Source organism: Myotis yumanensis, unplaced genomic scaffold, assembly GCF_028538775.1.
Source record: "Myotis yumanensis isolate MYYU_CA2020_CCGP unplaced genomic scaffold, mMyoYum1.0.hap1 SCAF_6, whole genome shotgun sequence".
Classification (NCBI taxonomy): domain Eukaryota; kingdom Metazoa; phylum Chordata; class Mammalia; order Chiroptera; family Vespertilionidae; genus Myotis; species Myotis yumanensis.
The window spans coordinates 74,994,797-75,009,110 of NW_027223757.1; the positions used below are offsets into that span (position 1 = coordinate 74,994,797).

At 34.4% G+C, this 14,314-nt stretch overlaps 1 protein-coding gene across 3 annotated transcripts in view; it reads right to left on the reverse strand.

The window, feature by feature from the left end:
* Nucleotides 1-336: 336 nt before the first annotated feature.
* Nucleotides 337-14,314, reverse strand: part of TINAG (tubulointerstitial nephritis antigen) — a 77,648-nt gene continuing 63,670 nt past the window's right edge. For 2 of the 3 annotated variants that reach the window (XM_070418375.1, XM_070418373.1), the window contains exons 10-11: nt 6,419-6,464; nt 337-1,204 (exon numbers count right to left, since the gene is read on the reverse strand). In XM_070418375.1, coding sequence (XP_070274476.1) covers nt 1,070-1,204; nt 6,419-6,464 — 181 coding nt within the window. In that variant the 3' untranslated portion in view covers nt 337-1,069. The remainder of the gene's footprint in view (nt 1,205-6,418; nt 6,465-14,314) is intronic. The other variant, XM_070418374.1, reaches the window with a different exon arrangement.

The following is a 14,314-nucleotide window of genomic DNA, read 5'->3' on the forward strand; positions in this document are numbered from 1 at the left end:
CCAGAAACAAAGACCATGCATATCCCACCATTGTGGTTATAACCGGCCACGCTCACTTACTGATCAGCTTTGCTTCTTCATCTATTAGTTTGCCATTTAAGATGCCGATGAATTATGAAAACATAATATCCTTTCCCAACCATTATTTTTGGCTTTCTGTCTATAGAAAACTAAAAGTTAGATGCAAATTAGTGCCAACTTAGCTGACTTTAGAATCTCAAGAAGTGAATTATGAAAGGATTATGATAAAGTGTCTTTATTCCATCTGACTCATAGCATCATGTTGTTGTTTGTGGGGGGGCGGGGGCGGCAAATATGTTATCTTTCCAAACACAGTCTTGCAGCTGATTTTTATTGCCTCTACACAAAGTGCACTGGCTTCCAAAAATAGGGGTGTCTATGTGTCAAGACTGTACTTCTATTGTTGGCCTCGAAGGTTTTCCATTACTCACCATCTTTTCCACATTATGTGCTATTAAATAGAACCACAAAGAGTAGTTATTTGCTGTGGAGAGTTACTTTACTTTTGTGTCCAGATTGAAAATTAGTTTTAGACAAATGAAAAGAAACAAAATGTTAGCTTATTGAGAGAAACAATAATCTATTTCCATTGCTTTTGACTCAACATAAACAAGCTCTGAATTAAGAAGGCATTATTTGGTTGAAAAAAAAATTGGAAAGATGCTAAATTGGCATTTCCATTGCTTTTGTTGTCTAAAGTCCTCATTGGTCAAAGAGAGAAACCATTTTGTTTACAAATAAATGCAATGGACTTTTCAGACAAGTGCCATCACACTGTGAACTATCAAAGTAAAAAAGAATGTGGTCATGAGATAAAAGTAAAGATAAGCTGGGAACTTGAAAGGCATGTGGCCACTCTGCTGATCCCTCTGTTTTCATATGCTTGGTAATGTAAAGAAAGCAGGAGCAGAGAGCCTGGGATAAAACAAGAAAACAGGCAGATTACAATAACAAGGTGAAGAGTGCGCTGTCACAGAGAACCTCGCGCCACTTAATTTCAATTTAAGGGGTTACTGCAATGCATGGCCTATGGAAATTTAATGATACGTTATGGTTCATCTGAACTTGTCAGCTGGCCCCATGCTGCAATAATCAACTTTTCAATGTCAGACTCATTTACTCCTCGAAGAATCCTGAAATAGCCGTTCTCTCCCCATGACTTTCCCCAGGAATTGGCAGCAATCTGCACAAAAACAACAACAACAAAAAAATGAAAAAGTTGAGTATCACACTTTGATATTTTTAAATCCTGCCTGTAAAAACAAAGGGAAATCATAGATAGCTTTACATATCTTTAGACTTATTATAAATTGTAATTATTAAAAACCTAAATATTTTCTAAATAATAATAAAATGGTTATACCATTCATCAGTTAGATGACTATGCATGCACATTTATGTTGGCAACAGCCAGAATTGGTGGCCTCAGGGGACATACAAGCTACAGTTATCTACTATGTGACTGGCCCAGGCTGGGCATGTGAGCAAAGATAAATTATGAATTATGCTGTGTTTAGGGAGCTTATATTCTAATGAAATGCAATCGACAGAAGGAAAGTGCTGAGGTAGAAACGTGCAGATGTGCTCTGGAAGTCAGCAGAGGGGCATCTCGCCTATCTGGATGGTTCAGGGAAGTTGTCATGCGGAACATGCCACATGAGATGCATGTTAGAGCTTGAGCATAAATTAGCCAGATAAAAAGAGAAGGAGGGAGATTCAGGTAAAAGGAAAAAGGAAGAGCAGAAACACCTAAGCATGAAGCAGCATGAAACTGAAATTAAGCAATGAAACTGTTATAAAATTAGATCATAAAACACAAGCAGGTGGTAGGTTATGAGGCTGGCATGTGAGGTAAAGAATTCCATACTGAGAAAATAATAGTGAAGATAATGTCAAGTATTTTAGTTGCTTCCAGCATGAGAGCAAGCTGGATTAAAATTTTCCTTGCAATATTTTGTAGGAAATGAGATAGATGGATTTAAGAAAGTAGACATAAGAGGAAGGGAAACTAGCTATAAACTTGTCATAATTAAGTTGGAAGGCTTAGCAGGGGCAGGGAAAATAGGAAGAGAAAGAGAGATGTTCAGAAAGTGAAGCCATTAGGAATTAGAAATTTTCTTTCATTTTTTTATTTTATTTTTAAAATATGAGGATGTTAGCAAGGGAGTTGGGATAGGTCCAGAATGACTCTTAGGTTTAGAGCTTGAGGGAGTACGTGCATAGGAAAGCAAAACAGATCAATGCAGTGTATAAAGAACAACATGAAGGCCAAAAGGGCACACAGAAGGGAGTCAGCTGACCACAACTAAATGCAACAGAAAAGCCCAGTCGGATAATAGCTGCAATTGTTCATGGGCTGGTAAATTAGAGATTTCACAACAAGAGCCTCTACATTTGCCTCACATTCACCCTACACTGAGCCTAAGATGGAGAATTTTCTTGGATGTGATCTACAGTGATATTCTCAAGGCATATATTGTTGCAGTGAGTTTTTTACTGTTTACTACCACGTAAGAGAGGGCAGGTTCACTCAGCATCAAAATTGTTGGCTTTAAAAAAAATCTGATTTTCGTAATTTCTTTTAAGATTGGACTCTTTTGCCTGAACTCTTTTGTATGAATTTTAGGATTGTTTTATCAATTTCTGTGGAAAATATCTAAGTATCCACAGAGCCTAAGTATCTTTTTATACTATTGTAATAGGACTTTTTAGTGTCTCTTTTTTAGATAGTTTGTTCTTAATGTGTAGAAATGCAACTGATTTTTGTGTTTATTTTGTATCCTGCAACTTTACTGAACTTATTTATTAGTTCTAATAGATTTCAATGAAGTCTTTAGGGTTTCCTATATATAAGATCATATTATTTGCAAACAGAGACAGCTTCACTTTTTCCTTTCCAATTTGGATGCTTTTAATTTCTTCTCCTTGCCTGAATGTTCTGTTAGGACTTCCAGCACTATATTGACTAGAAGTAAGAGTAGACATCCTTGCTTTGTTCCTGATCTTAGCATGAAAGCTTTCAACCTTTCATCATTGAATCCATTGTTTACTGTGGGTTTGTCACATATGGCCTTTATTATGTGAAGGTATGTTTTTTCTAGACCCAATTTTCTGAGTATTTTTATCATAAAGGATGTTTGTTGAATTTTGTTGAATGCTTTGTTGTACCAAATGAAATGATCATATGAATTTTATCTTTTGTTTTATTAGTATGGTGTATTACATTCATTGATTTGCATTTGAACTATCTTTGTATTTCAGAGATAAATCTAACTTGATCATGATATATGCTCCTTTTAATGTACAGTTGAAGTCAATTTGCTAGTATTTTGCTGATAATTTTTACATCTATGTTCATCAGGGATGATGGTCTATAGTTTTCTTTTTTTTATAGTATTCTTATCTAGCCTTGTATCAGGTTACTACCGGCCTCATAAAAGAAATTTTGGAGTGTGCCCTGCTCTTCAATTTTTGGGGAAAGAATTTGAGAAGAGTTGGAATTAATTATTCATTTAATGTTTGTGGTAGAATTTACCAGTGAAACCATTTCAACTTGGGCTTTTCTTTATTAGGAAGCTTTTGAATACTGACTCAAGTTCTTATTCACTGTTCTGTTAAGATTTCCTATTTATTCATGATTCAGTCTTGGTATATTGTATGTTTCTAGGAGCTTATCTATTTCATCTAGGTTATCCAATTTGTTGGGCAAATGTTGGTCAAAAGGTACAAACTTCTAGTTATAAGATGAACAGATTCTGAGGATTTAATATACAGCATGATTATAGGTAAAAGTAATGAATTAAAACCTTGAAAGATGGCAAGAGAATTTATCTTAAATCATCTCACCATACACACAAAAAAATGATAACTATATAAGGTAATGGATGTGTTAACAAACCTTATTTTGGTAAGCTTTTCCAATACTTAATGTATATAAAATCATCACTTTATGCACATTAAACTTACTTCAAACTTAGTCTCCTGACACACAAATTATACATATGACATAAAGATGGGTGATGTTTACTTTCACTTCTCCCAGAAATACTTTGTCTTCATATACCATGAGAAATAGATCTGTAGCCATTTGTCTAGTTAAGTGATCTGATCCCAAAGGATAATAAAATTTCTCTTATCTCCCCAAGAGGGCCAACATGTTAGAGACTAGACAAGGTCCTAAATTAAGAGCCAGGGTGCCGAGAGTACTGGAATATTATCTCCCTTGGTGTTTACCTGTCAAAAATGATGAAACCCATCTTTTGAAGAAATTATCTGGCATTTATCTGGCCCTTGAAAAGACATATTTGTATTCCTAAGGGCAAGGGTAAGAACAAGGTACTTTTTTCAGCTCATCTTAATGGAATAAAAGGATGTGTGTGTGTGTGTGTGTGTGTGTGTTTCCTCTCCTTTTAAGAAAGGAGGAGGTTGCCTGTCTCTCTCCTCTGTATAAATGGAGAAAATCCATTGTTTTCTGTCGTTCATTTATGGAGTATAAACTGCTACCTCTATAGAAAAATTCCATTGGCTCTTAAGCTCTATCACAGCACCTGGAAGACTCAAGGTTGGGGAACCAATGCTGTGACATCTTGCTGCTGATTTTGTGGTACCAATAGGAACTCTTTTCTTCTGACCCAAGTGCCTTAATACTAGTGGGACAACATCTCAGGCTCTTCACAATTCTTGACAAAACAGTTCAACAGTACTTAAATATTTTATAGCTTAATTAAAGCAATGTTAAATTTTATACAAAAGTAAATAATTTCAGTGACTTGATTGAATGCATAGATTAATGTTATTCAATCACTCATGAAACAAATATTGTTTATGTTCCTACTATGTACCAGTAACTTTGCTTTGTTTTTTGGATACACTGGTAAATAAAGCAGATATGATTCTGGCCCAAAATAAATATATATACAGTTTAGTAGAGAAAAAGTCAGAGCATTTTTAATAAAACAAAATATATAAATTTTCAGTCTGATTCTTGTATCTTTACAACTTGTGTTAAACAATTTATCCCAAAGAATCATATTAAAAGGAAATCCTGCCCCTATCCCCATGAAATAAACTTTTCTTTAAAATTTTTTGATAAGTAGTAAGTTCAGAATTGATAGTAACAACAACAAAGTAGTTTAAAAGGATAGTATGCATGTTTTGAATATATGAGTGTGAGTGAGTGTGTATTCATTGTGTGTGTGTGTGTGTGTGTGTGTGTGCGCTACCCGTGGGGCTCTAGGATGGAAATGATGAGGTTAAAGATAAGAGAATCACAGTTTTCCTTTGTACTTAACATTCATATTCATATTTACTCAACACATGTTTACTCGACAAATTGCTATCAAGGGCTATGTGCTAAGAACTGTTGTGAGATAAATATATTAATCAAAAAACTTGTTTTTGTCTTTAAATACTATATTATTATATGATTGAATAACTATTCAAATTCACTTAATAAAAATTTCATTCAGAAACTTAATTGTAGGTATTCAAATAACATATCTTTCACGTATTAATTTTAACTCTTTAACATTAATATTATTGGCTACTTCAAGCTTTATTTTAATGAGAAAAATAATATCTAAGAAAGCTGAGTTTATGTACAAAGATGCATCATTCTACTTTAAGCTCCCATATATCAAGACAGATACAGACACATACTTGGGTGGTTGATTTTTGTGAGTAATTTGTAAAGAAACCTAAAAACATGTCACTCTGGTAAGTACAATTCCTAATACATAGTGTTTTATAAGTTATAATAAGCCCTCTACTGTATGCATTCAAATTCAAATAAATATTATCACCTTTTATACTATTTCTAAAAAACAAAAAGTGTATAAGGACTTGAGACAATTCATCATAGTTTATTGGAATCAACTGAATATTTTAGGTAATATATTTCAATATTTTAAACTGTTTCTTATATGTAACTTTCTATTATTTTTCAGACTAGACATTTTCTCTTTTTCCATAAAGAAACCTGTATATATTATAATTGGCAAAAACAAAATCAAAGCACTTCACCCCTATATATAAATAATTGATGCAAATGTTACAAAAGCATAATCCATAGCAAAAATTCTGTAAGAAGACAATATTGATTGACATATATGAGAGAAGTCTAACTATTACTTTCAGTTTAATATAGATGATAATAGAAAAAAATTCTGATTCTCATTTTGAAAAAAATATTTTTTATAATTTGAAATAATAGTCATTTAGAAAAACTATCACTATAACATTAATTATTGCAATGAGTTTTGCATTGGAGAAAATACTAGTATTACAAACAATAGTTTGGTGACTTAAGATGTGATAAAATAATACAAAGCAGGGGATAGAGACACAGATGATTCTAAAATGTTCACTTCACAGTAGAAATTCAAGTAGAGTTACATACCCAAAATTTTTCTTTTCGCCCCTGGGCTCCTCTCAATGTGCCCCATCTACAAATAATGATAATGGTAGTAATAATAATAATAATAATGATAATAATAAACTATTGGTACACAGAAATATGCTTGTATAGTTTTCTTTTTTACTATATCATTATTTACTTGCTCAGAATATGTTCATCTATATCCAAAGGTTTGAAATCAAACTTACTGATTAAAGGAGATAAGTTTTAGGACAACTGGGTTATGAAGGTTTATTTTTTGTTTCTATTTTATTTATTATTTTTTATTAAATACAGTTGGCATAAGATAGTATGTTAATTTCAGATTTAAAACAGGGATGGATTTGGTAGATAAATGGATAAAGAATATGTGGTGCATATATACAATAAATATTATTCAGCCATAGAAAAAGCTCACCATTTGTGACAACATGGATAAATCTAAACAGTATTATGCTAGTGAAATAAATCATACAGAGAAAGACAAATGCTCTTTATTTCACAGAGGTTTTAATGTATTTAAAGATTCCTCCTTTCTTTATATCTAGCCCTCTGAAACTCTACATAATAGCATAAATTATAAATCTCCAAGACTAATGATAAAAAAACAATGTAAATATGGATCATTGTTATACATAAAAGAATTTATGTAAAAGTATTCATATGTATATAGTATTTTATACATCTAATGTGGAGTTTCTCTATACATGTGTATATATGGAAATAAAATCCTATATTCCCAGTACTGGCCCATTTTCAGTGTAACAGTTCATAAAGAACTCAAACCTACAATATCTCATTTTTTTTCTCTTGACTAAAACCAGTGAGGCAAATGTTACTAATATGTTCTATTTACTAATAACATAACAAGACTTGTCCAAGATCCTAGAGTGAGAAATGTTGAACCAGGACCTCTAATCCCGTGCTCTTTTTAATAAGCTGCTTTTCTTATAGATTCCCCAACTGCAATGTGTCCTGAACAGCATCAGTTTCCTGTTGAGAAACCATACTGACTATGACTTTCATGGGACTTAATAGATTGTGAGAACACAGTTCTGCCCACATATCACCCCATCAACCCATCCCTAATAACCCACATCTCAACATCAGAGCCCCTTCGAGCTAAATCGTGGCATGCTATAACATAACAAACATTCCTGGAAGAGACACACATTTGTTGTTCAAATATTTTCAACATGTCAGTTTGCAGAAAGTTAGTTTTTGTAGGGTACACAATAATGGGGCCATGGCACGTTAAATATGACAGTCTTATGGTAGAGATATTGAGCCATTTAAGAAAATACATTAATGCATTTGGTTCCTTCGACATGAGAATGAAAGGATAAAGGTGATTTGGGATAGAAAAACACTAAAGAACAATGTTTCTTTCTCTTGTTCCTGACAGAGGCTAAGAGTGCAATTACACTGATTGTCATCTCTCTTTTAGTTCTCTGCTGCACAAAAGGGGACACTTTAAGGTTTCAAATATCTGGGCAGTGTAATGGGTAAGTTTAAACTAGTTCAATTTCCAAAATCATTTTTGTACTTTTGCAATTGCATTTACATCCTTTTCATTTTTCTAAAATGCTGTCATCATTGATAAAAATGACCAGTCCTATATGTGTGTCCAAATCTTTAAAGGACATTATGTACTTCAAGGAGTAGATCATATCTGAAACTTCAAGTCACTCATTTCTACTCTCTTATTTATCATGCTATCAAAACAATTTCAGAAGTTTTACCACTCAATCAAACTTGCTTCTAGATGCTTTGGCTACTAGTTACCTAACATAAAATACATTCATATTTTCTCTAAACATCACTATTTATGCTCTTCTTTCTTCCACTTACATCTCTTCCTTATAAGACTAGCATTTATTTAAACCAGTGGTTCTCCACCTTGGCTGCACATTAGAATCACCTGGGAATCTTGTTAAAATCCTGATTTCTGGGCCTCATCCTCCAGAAATCCTGTTTCTTTGTTACTAATGATGAGGCCCAGAAGTCAGGATTTTAACAAGATTCCCAGGTGATTCTAATGTGCAGCCAAGGTGGAGAACCACTGATTTAGACAGACCAAAACCTTAATCTTACTCTTCACAGATTGCGTCTTTAAACTTGCTGCTCTAAAGCAAGTTGTACAATAGATTCATGAGCTTGAGAGATCTTAATAGTGGCTTTTTTAGCTTCAAGTGACTGTACTTCATGTGAAGTTTATACTGCTCTTTTGAACATTTTTCTACCTCATTAAATTGTTTCAATTATTTGTTAAGATCCTTTAATGCTTATTTTCTCTTAAAATTTAGTGACATCCAGGTAAATGCCAATAATTTTTTAAAAAATCTGGGCAAGTCTTAGCTCATGTAACATATTTCCTAAGGATGCCTGAGAACTGGCGGTTCCCTACATTGAGTTTACTCTCACTTCAAGCACATGATCATTTAATCTCTTCCTTCTGTATTCATTTTATATGCTCACTTTTAGATAGTTCTGAAAACACTTTTTTGCATAATATCAAAGGTCTTAGTGGAGAAACCATAAATTCTGTAAAATAAAGCCTGAAAACTCATTAAAAAATAAGTAAGATTTTATATTGCTAAGGTTATGAATATTTTTAAAAAATTTTATTGAATTTATTGGGATGACAGTTAATGAAGTTATATAGATTTCAGGTGTATAATTCTATAATACATAATCTGTATATTGTATTGTGTGTTCATCATCCCAATTCAAATCTCCTTCCATTACCATTTATCCCCCTTTAACCCTCTTTTTCCTCCCCCTATCCTTCTTTCCTTCTGATAATCAACAAACAGGTTATAAATATCTTTGTACATGTTCCATTTTAAAAGAATGTTGTTCTTTTCAGATCACCATGATAAACAATACTATATTTCTTAAAACCCTATTTTAAACTATGTCTAGATAGTAAAATTATTGGAACCAAATAACTACTTTGCATAAGATTTTAAGTGATAATTTTTCCTCACTTGGTTTTGATGTTTCCAATGAGTTCAGTATATCCAGTGATTATCATATTTGACATGGTAAAAAAAGAAAATTAAGGTAAGCCTTTCTTAAAGTAATATTCATACTTCCATTAATATTTTTTTTATTATTTTTTAAAAATATATTTTATTGATTTTTTACAGAGAGGAAGGGAGAGGGATAGAGAATTAGAAACATCAATGAGAGAGAAACATCGACCAGCTGCCTCCTGCACATGTCCTACTGGGGATGTGCCCACAACCAAGGTACATGCCCTTGACCGGAATCGAACCTGGGACCTTTCAGTCTGCAGGCCGACGCTCTATCCACTGAGCCAAACTGGTTTGGCAATATCTCTTTTTTAAAGGAGAGCACAGAATCTCTTTTGTACTCCATTTATTTCTGATTTTATTCAGCAAACTACTGTTTAGTATAAAGAAGATATATCTTTTGTCTTCAGAGGCTGACAATCTAATAGGAGTGATGTTGGGAAATGAAAAACAAAGCATAAAATAAATTGAATTCTTTAGTTGCTACTTTTATAAAAGCATGTTTTAAATATGTCTATGGGTTACAGATGAAGAAATTAACTGTCTGTGGAAGGCAAAGACAACTTCCTTCACGTAACTGAGCTGAAATTCTTCAGCTAGAAACAGGAGTATGGAATGTTAGGCCCAATCAATTAGTGTAAAGTCAAAAGAGAGCCATGAAAAGCTTATCTCTGCCTCATCTAAGAGCAGCCCTTGGTCCAGTGTGACTGGAGGACAGTGATGGGAGACAGGAAATCAAGTGGGGAAAGCAGATTTGGCTGTTAAGAGTGTACAAGCCTAGCAAGCTTGGCATTCACAAAGCTGGTGAGAGACATTTGAATACAGGAGGTGGCATAATCCAGTTTTTCCTTCAGAGAGACAACTCTGGTTTTCCTGTGACGGATAGATTCCAGGGGCAGGAGACTGAAGACATGAGATGAATGCTAGAGTTAAAGCAAGAAATAATGAAATCCTGAGTAAGAATGTAAGACCCACAAAGCAAATATTGTTTATTCTTTTAACAGCTGGATCTCCAACACCTAGAACTGAGACTACTGCATAGTCAACCCTAATTAGATATTTGCTGAGCAAGGGCATTGAAGTACACTTGCAGTGGGCATGGACAGGAGGGCACAGATTTGAGATCTACTTTGGAGATAAAGGTAATGGAATTTCTGGGCCAATTTATACCGACAGAAAGGGAGAAGACAGAGTCATGGTTAACTCCAGGATTTCAAGGTTGAATGAGTAGGCATATAAAATGTGTCATTACTTGAGGTGCACTGCACACTGCACAGAGATGTGATCCTGACGATCAAGTTGATTTATCATTACCAAAGACAGTAATAACAGAGGGGCTTCATCTTCCTTGAGTTCTCTCTAGTGATAGTGGTTCTGCATATTGACCTTTAAATTCATGGCTTTTCAGGGTTTCTGACAGTTAAAACACTGTAAGAACCAAGGAAAGCTGATTATTAAAAGAAATTGTGGAAGAGCCTATCTGCACAGCTAGGAAGTCTTCTGTGATGAGAATAATTATTTCCTAACTCATGTGTCAAGGTCCCAGGGGCTTAGGAATCAAATTCCTTAAAGCAGGTCTCACATCCATCTAAGAATCTGGAGTTACAAGAACAATATCATGTTTAGTTTATACTGATGGTCAGTGTATTGCACTGTAGCAGAATCGACTGGACTCAAAAGCTGTGATGCTTCTGATGATTTACTGCTTCTCACGTCCCTGCATGTGCCCCATAGACTTGACAATAGGAATTCTAACTCCTATTTTCTGGGCAGGCCAATTCTCTGTTAGTGAATATAGATCCAGACAGATAAAAACAAAGTTTCTAAAAAAAAAAAATGTATGTAGTACAGCCGACTAGAACAGGAAATTTCAAAGGAAAACAAAGTACAAATGCATAAGAAAGTCTGATACAGAACTCCTAACTTTCTTATGAAGGAAATGAAAGTCAGATAGGATACAAGAATAAAGAAATCACCAGATAAGCCTCCAGTCAATAATAATGATATGACTACTCTGGGTATAGGATTTTGTGTTCAAAGGTGACGGCAGATACATTCTCAGCTCCCTTCACCCAAAAATTTGAAAAATAACTGCAGTAACAGTGAGGCAAAGATATGCAGGTTGTGGCTGCTTTATGAAAGTTCTACCAGGGACACTTAGTAACTTCATAAAAAAAATAGATACTCACACCTAGTGAGTGTGGTGATACTGAATATAATTGAGAGCTACCAGAATGTGTGAATTAATAGATCAAAGGTGAATGAAAATAGACTGCCTAGGAAAGCATCATAAAATGAGAACATTCTCCCCTCCCATTTTATTTTTTTTAAAAAGATTTTCAAATTGATTTTGAGAGAGAGGAAGGGAGAGGAAGAGAGAAAGAGAAACATGTGCAAGGGACGACACCCAACCAACTGGGCCACACCGCCCAGGGCTAAGATCAGGTACTTTTATTGATATGTTCTGCATAGGAACTACAAATTTTATCAAAGATTGGAGAAGCAGAGGGAGATTTCCAAAAGATAATTTTTGTATGACAATGTCAGAGGTAATTGTGTACTCCTAATATAAATTAACCACCCAATCAATGATACTTATTGAGTTGCTGACATATCACTATTCCTACTGTATCCTAAAATTCAGGAAGCAAATATATTATAAGTATAATATCCCATGGAATTTGACCAATAAATAAAGTATGGAGGAAATTGACAACAAGGTTGTACCCAGTTTATGCTCCAGTCAAAATGATCTGCTGTTCATGGATGGAACTGGAGAGCATTATGCTAAGTGAAACAAGCCAGTCAATGAAGGAAAAATACCACATGATCTCACTCTTTCATAGATAATTAAGACCATTACAAACTTTTGAACAATAATAAATACAGTGGCAGAGCTGCCTCAAACTGATTGTCGGACTGCAGTGGGAAGGCAGGGAGGGTTGGGGGACAGGAGGGAGGGGAGTAAGAGATCAACCGAAGGACTTGTATGCACCCATATAACCATAACTAATGGACATAAGACACTGGGGGGTAAGGGAGGGCAGGGGCTTGTCAAGGGCGGGGGGGGAAAAAAGGACACTTATGTAATACCCTTTGTAATACTTTAAGCGAAAAATAAAAAAATAAATAAAAAAAATAAAAAAATAAAAAATATGATCTGCTGTTGAACTGCATTTACTATATTGACAGAATATACATTCCACAACCATGGGAAATGTACAGGGGAAAGAGGGCAAGGCTAAAACCAGTCATTATCATCAATGACAATTAATGGGGTATTATCTATGAGGCTATACTTTGAGGAAACCCTTCAGTCCTTCGATGTTAGAAATAGAAATGGCTTTTTATAGTCTCATAAAATCTTAGCATTGGAAGGAAACTCAGAGATTATAGTATACTCCTGGGGTTGGCCAACTATGACTCACAGGTGAAATTTGGCCCACTGCCTGTTTTTGTAAATGAGGTTTTATGGAATAGTCAGGCTCATTCATTTCTGCATCACCTATGTCTTCTAATGTCAGAGTCAAACAGCCAAGACCATATGTTTCCCAAAATTAATCTTAACTCTTATCCAACTTATTTGCTTCATAAATAAGACAACTGAGGCTAAAAGAGGCTAAGTAACGTTTCAAAATTATATGGTAAGTGGATAATTTGTCACTAGTGTCTAAGGAGCAATTAATAACAAAAGTGATAAAAAGTGAGACGAAGAGGAGGCAGAAATGGGGAGGCATGGTGGGCCTTGAATGATTTGTAATCATCCCAAGAGGAAATGAGGATATACCTGAGAGAAGAGCATGACCTATTGCCAGGAGTCAGCCTTTGTGCATTCATAGAGAAATCATGAAAGGTTTGGAAGGAGTAGAACTGTAGGCAGCCATAGAAAAATTAATCTGGTAATGGTAAACAAGAGGAACTAAAATGGAACAGTGTGAGGTTCGAGGCAGGAAGAACAGTTTGGTCATTATAGCAATATTCCAATTAGGGTTGCATTCATCTGACCATCTCATTTGTAAAATAATGAACATAATTATTACAGTGATGGGATTAGCAAGACTAATATTAAGTGCATCAATATCACAAATAGTATTGATCCATCATCTGCAAAATTTGTTTTCCTGCAACCTTTCCCTTTTTATTGCAACATAAACTTGACCTGACCTTCTCTTTGATCTTATTGAAGTAGTCAGTAATATTCTACATGTTTTTTGTTCAGAGAAGACATGCCTTTTAAAATTTCCCAGTTCGTTCATTCATCAGAATTGTCATATATATCACATTCCTGGAGTACAGGATAATATCCCAATATAAGATTCTGAAATGGTAAGCTTGTATCATATGCTTTTAAAAATGTACAGTGATTACCCCGAAAGCACACTGTCTTGTGACACTCCATCTGACAGAATGAAGTCAGAAGCTACTATATGGTACTTCCTACTCCCGAGGGCCCCTCCCCCAATCAACATCTCTGGAAAGTCACAAACATACATTTTATCTGATCGCCATGTCAATTCTATTATATTTGGCATTTTGAGAGCAACATCTACCATAGAAGCTATTAGATTACAAAATAAAACCTCCAGAAAGAATTTATTCAACTAATTTGGAAGATAGCACTGTATCGGGAGCTAATAAAACTTCATCACACAGGTCCCCAAAATATGAAATATGCACAGACATTACAATTCATCTCAGCAAGAGGTAAAGTATACTTTCTCAGTAAAAGTATACTTTCTCAATAAAAATATACTTTCTCAGTTCTCAGCCTTACTAGAACCTATTGCTCTCTCTATATATAAATCTAAGGGATTTGCCTATACTCGCTGTCTTCAATTGGACCATTTGTTGATGTACCACA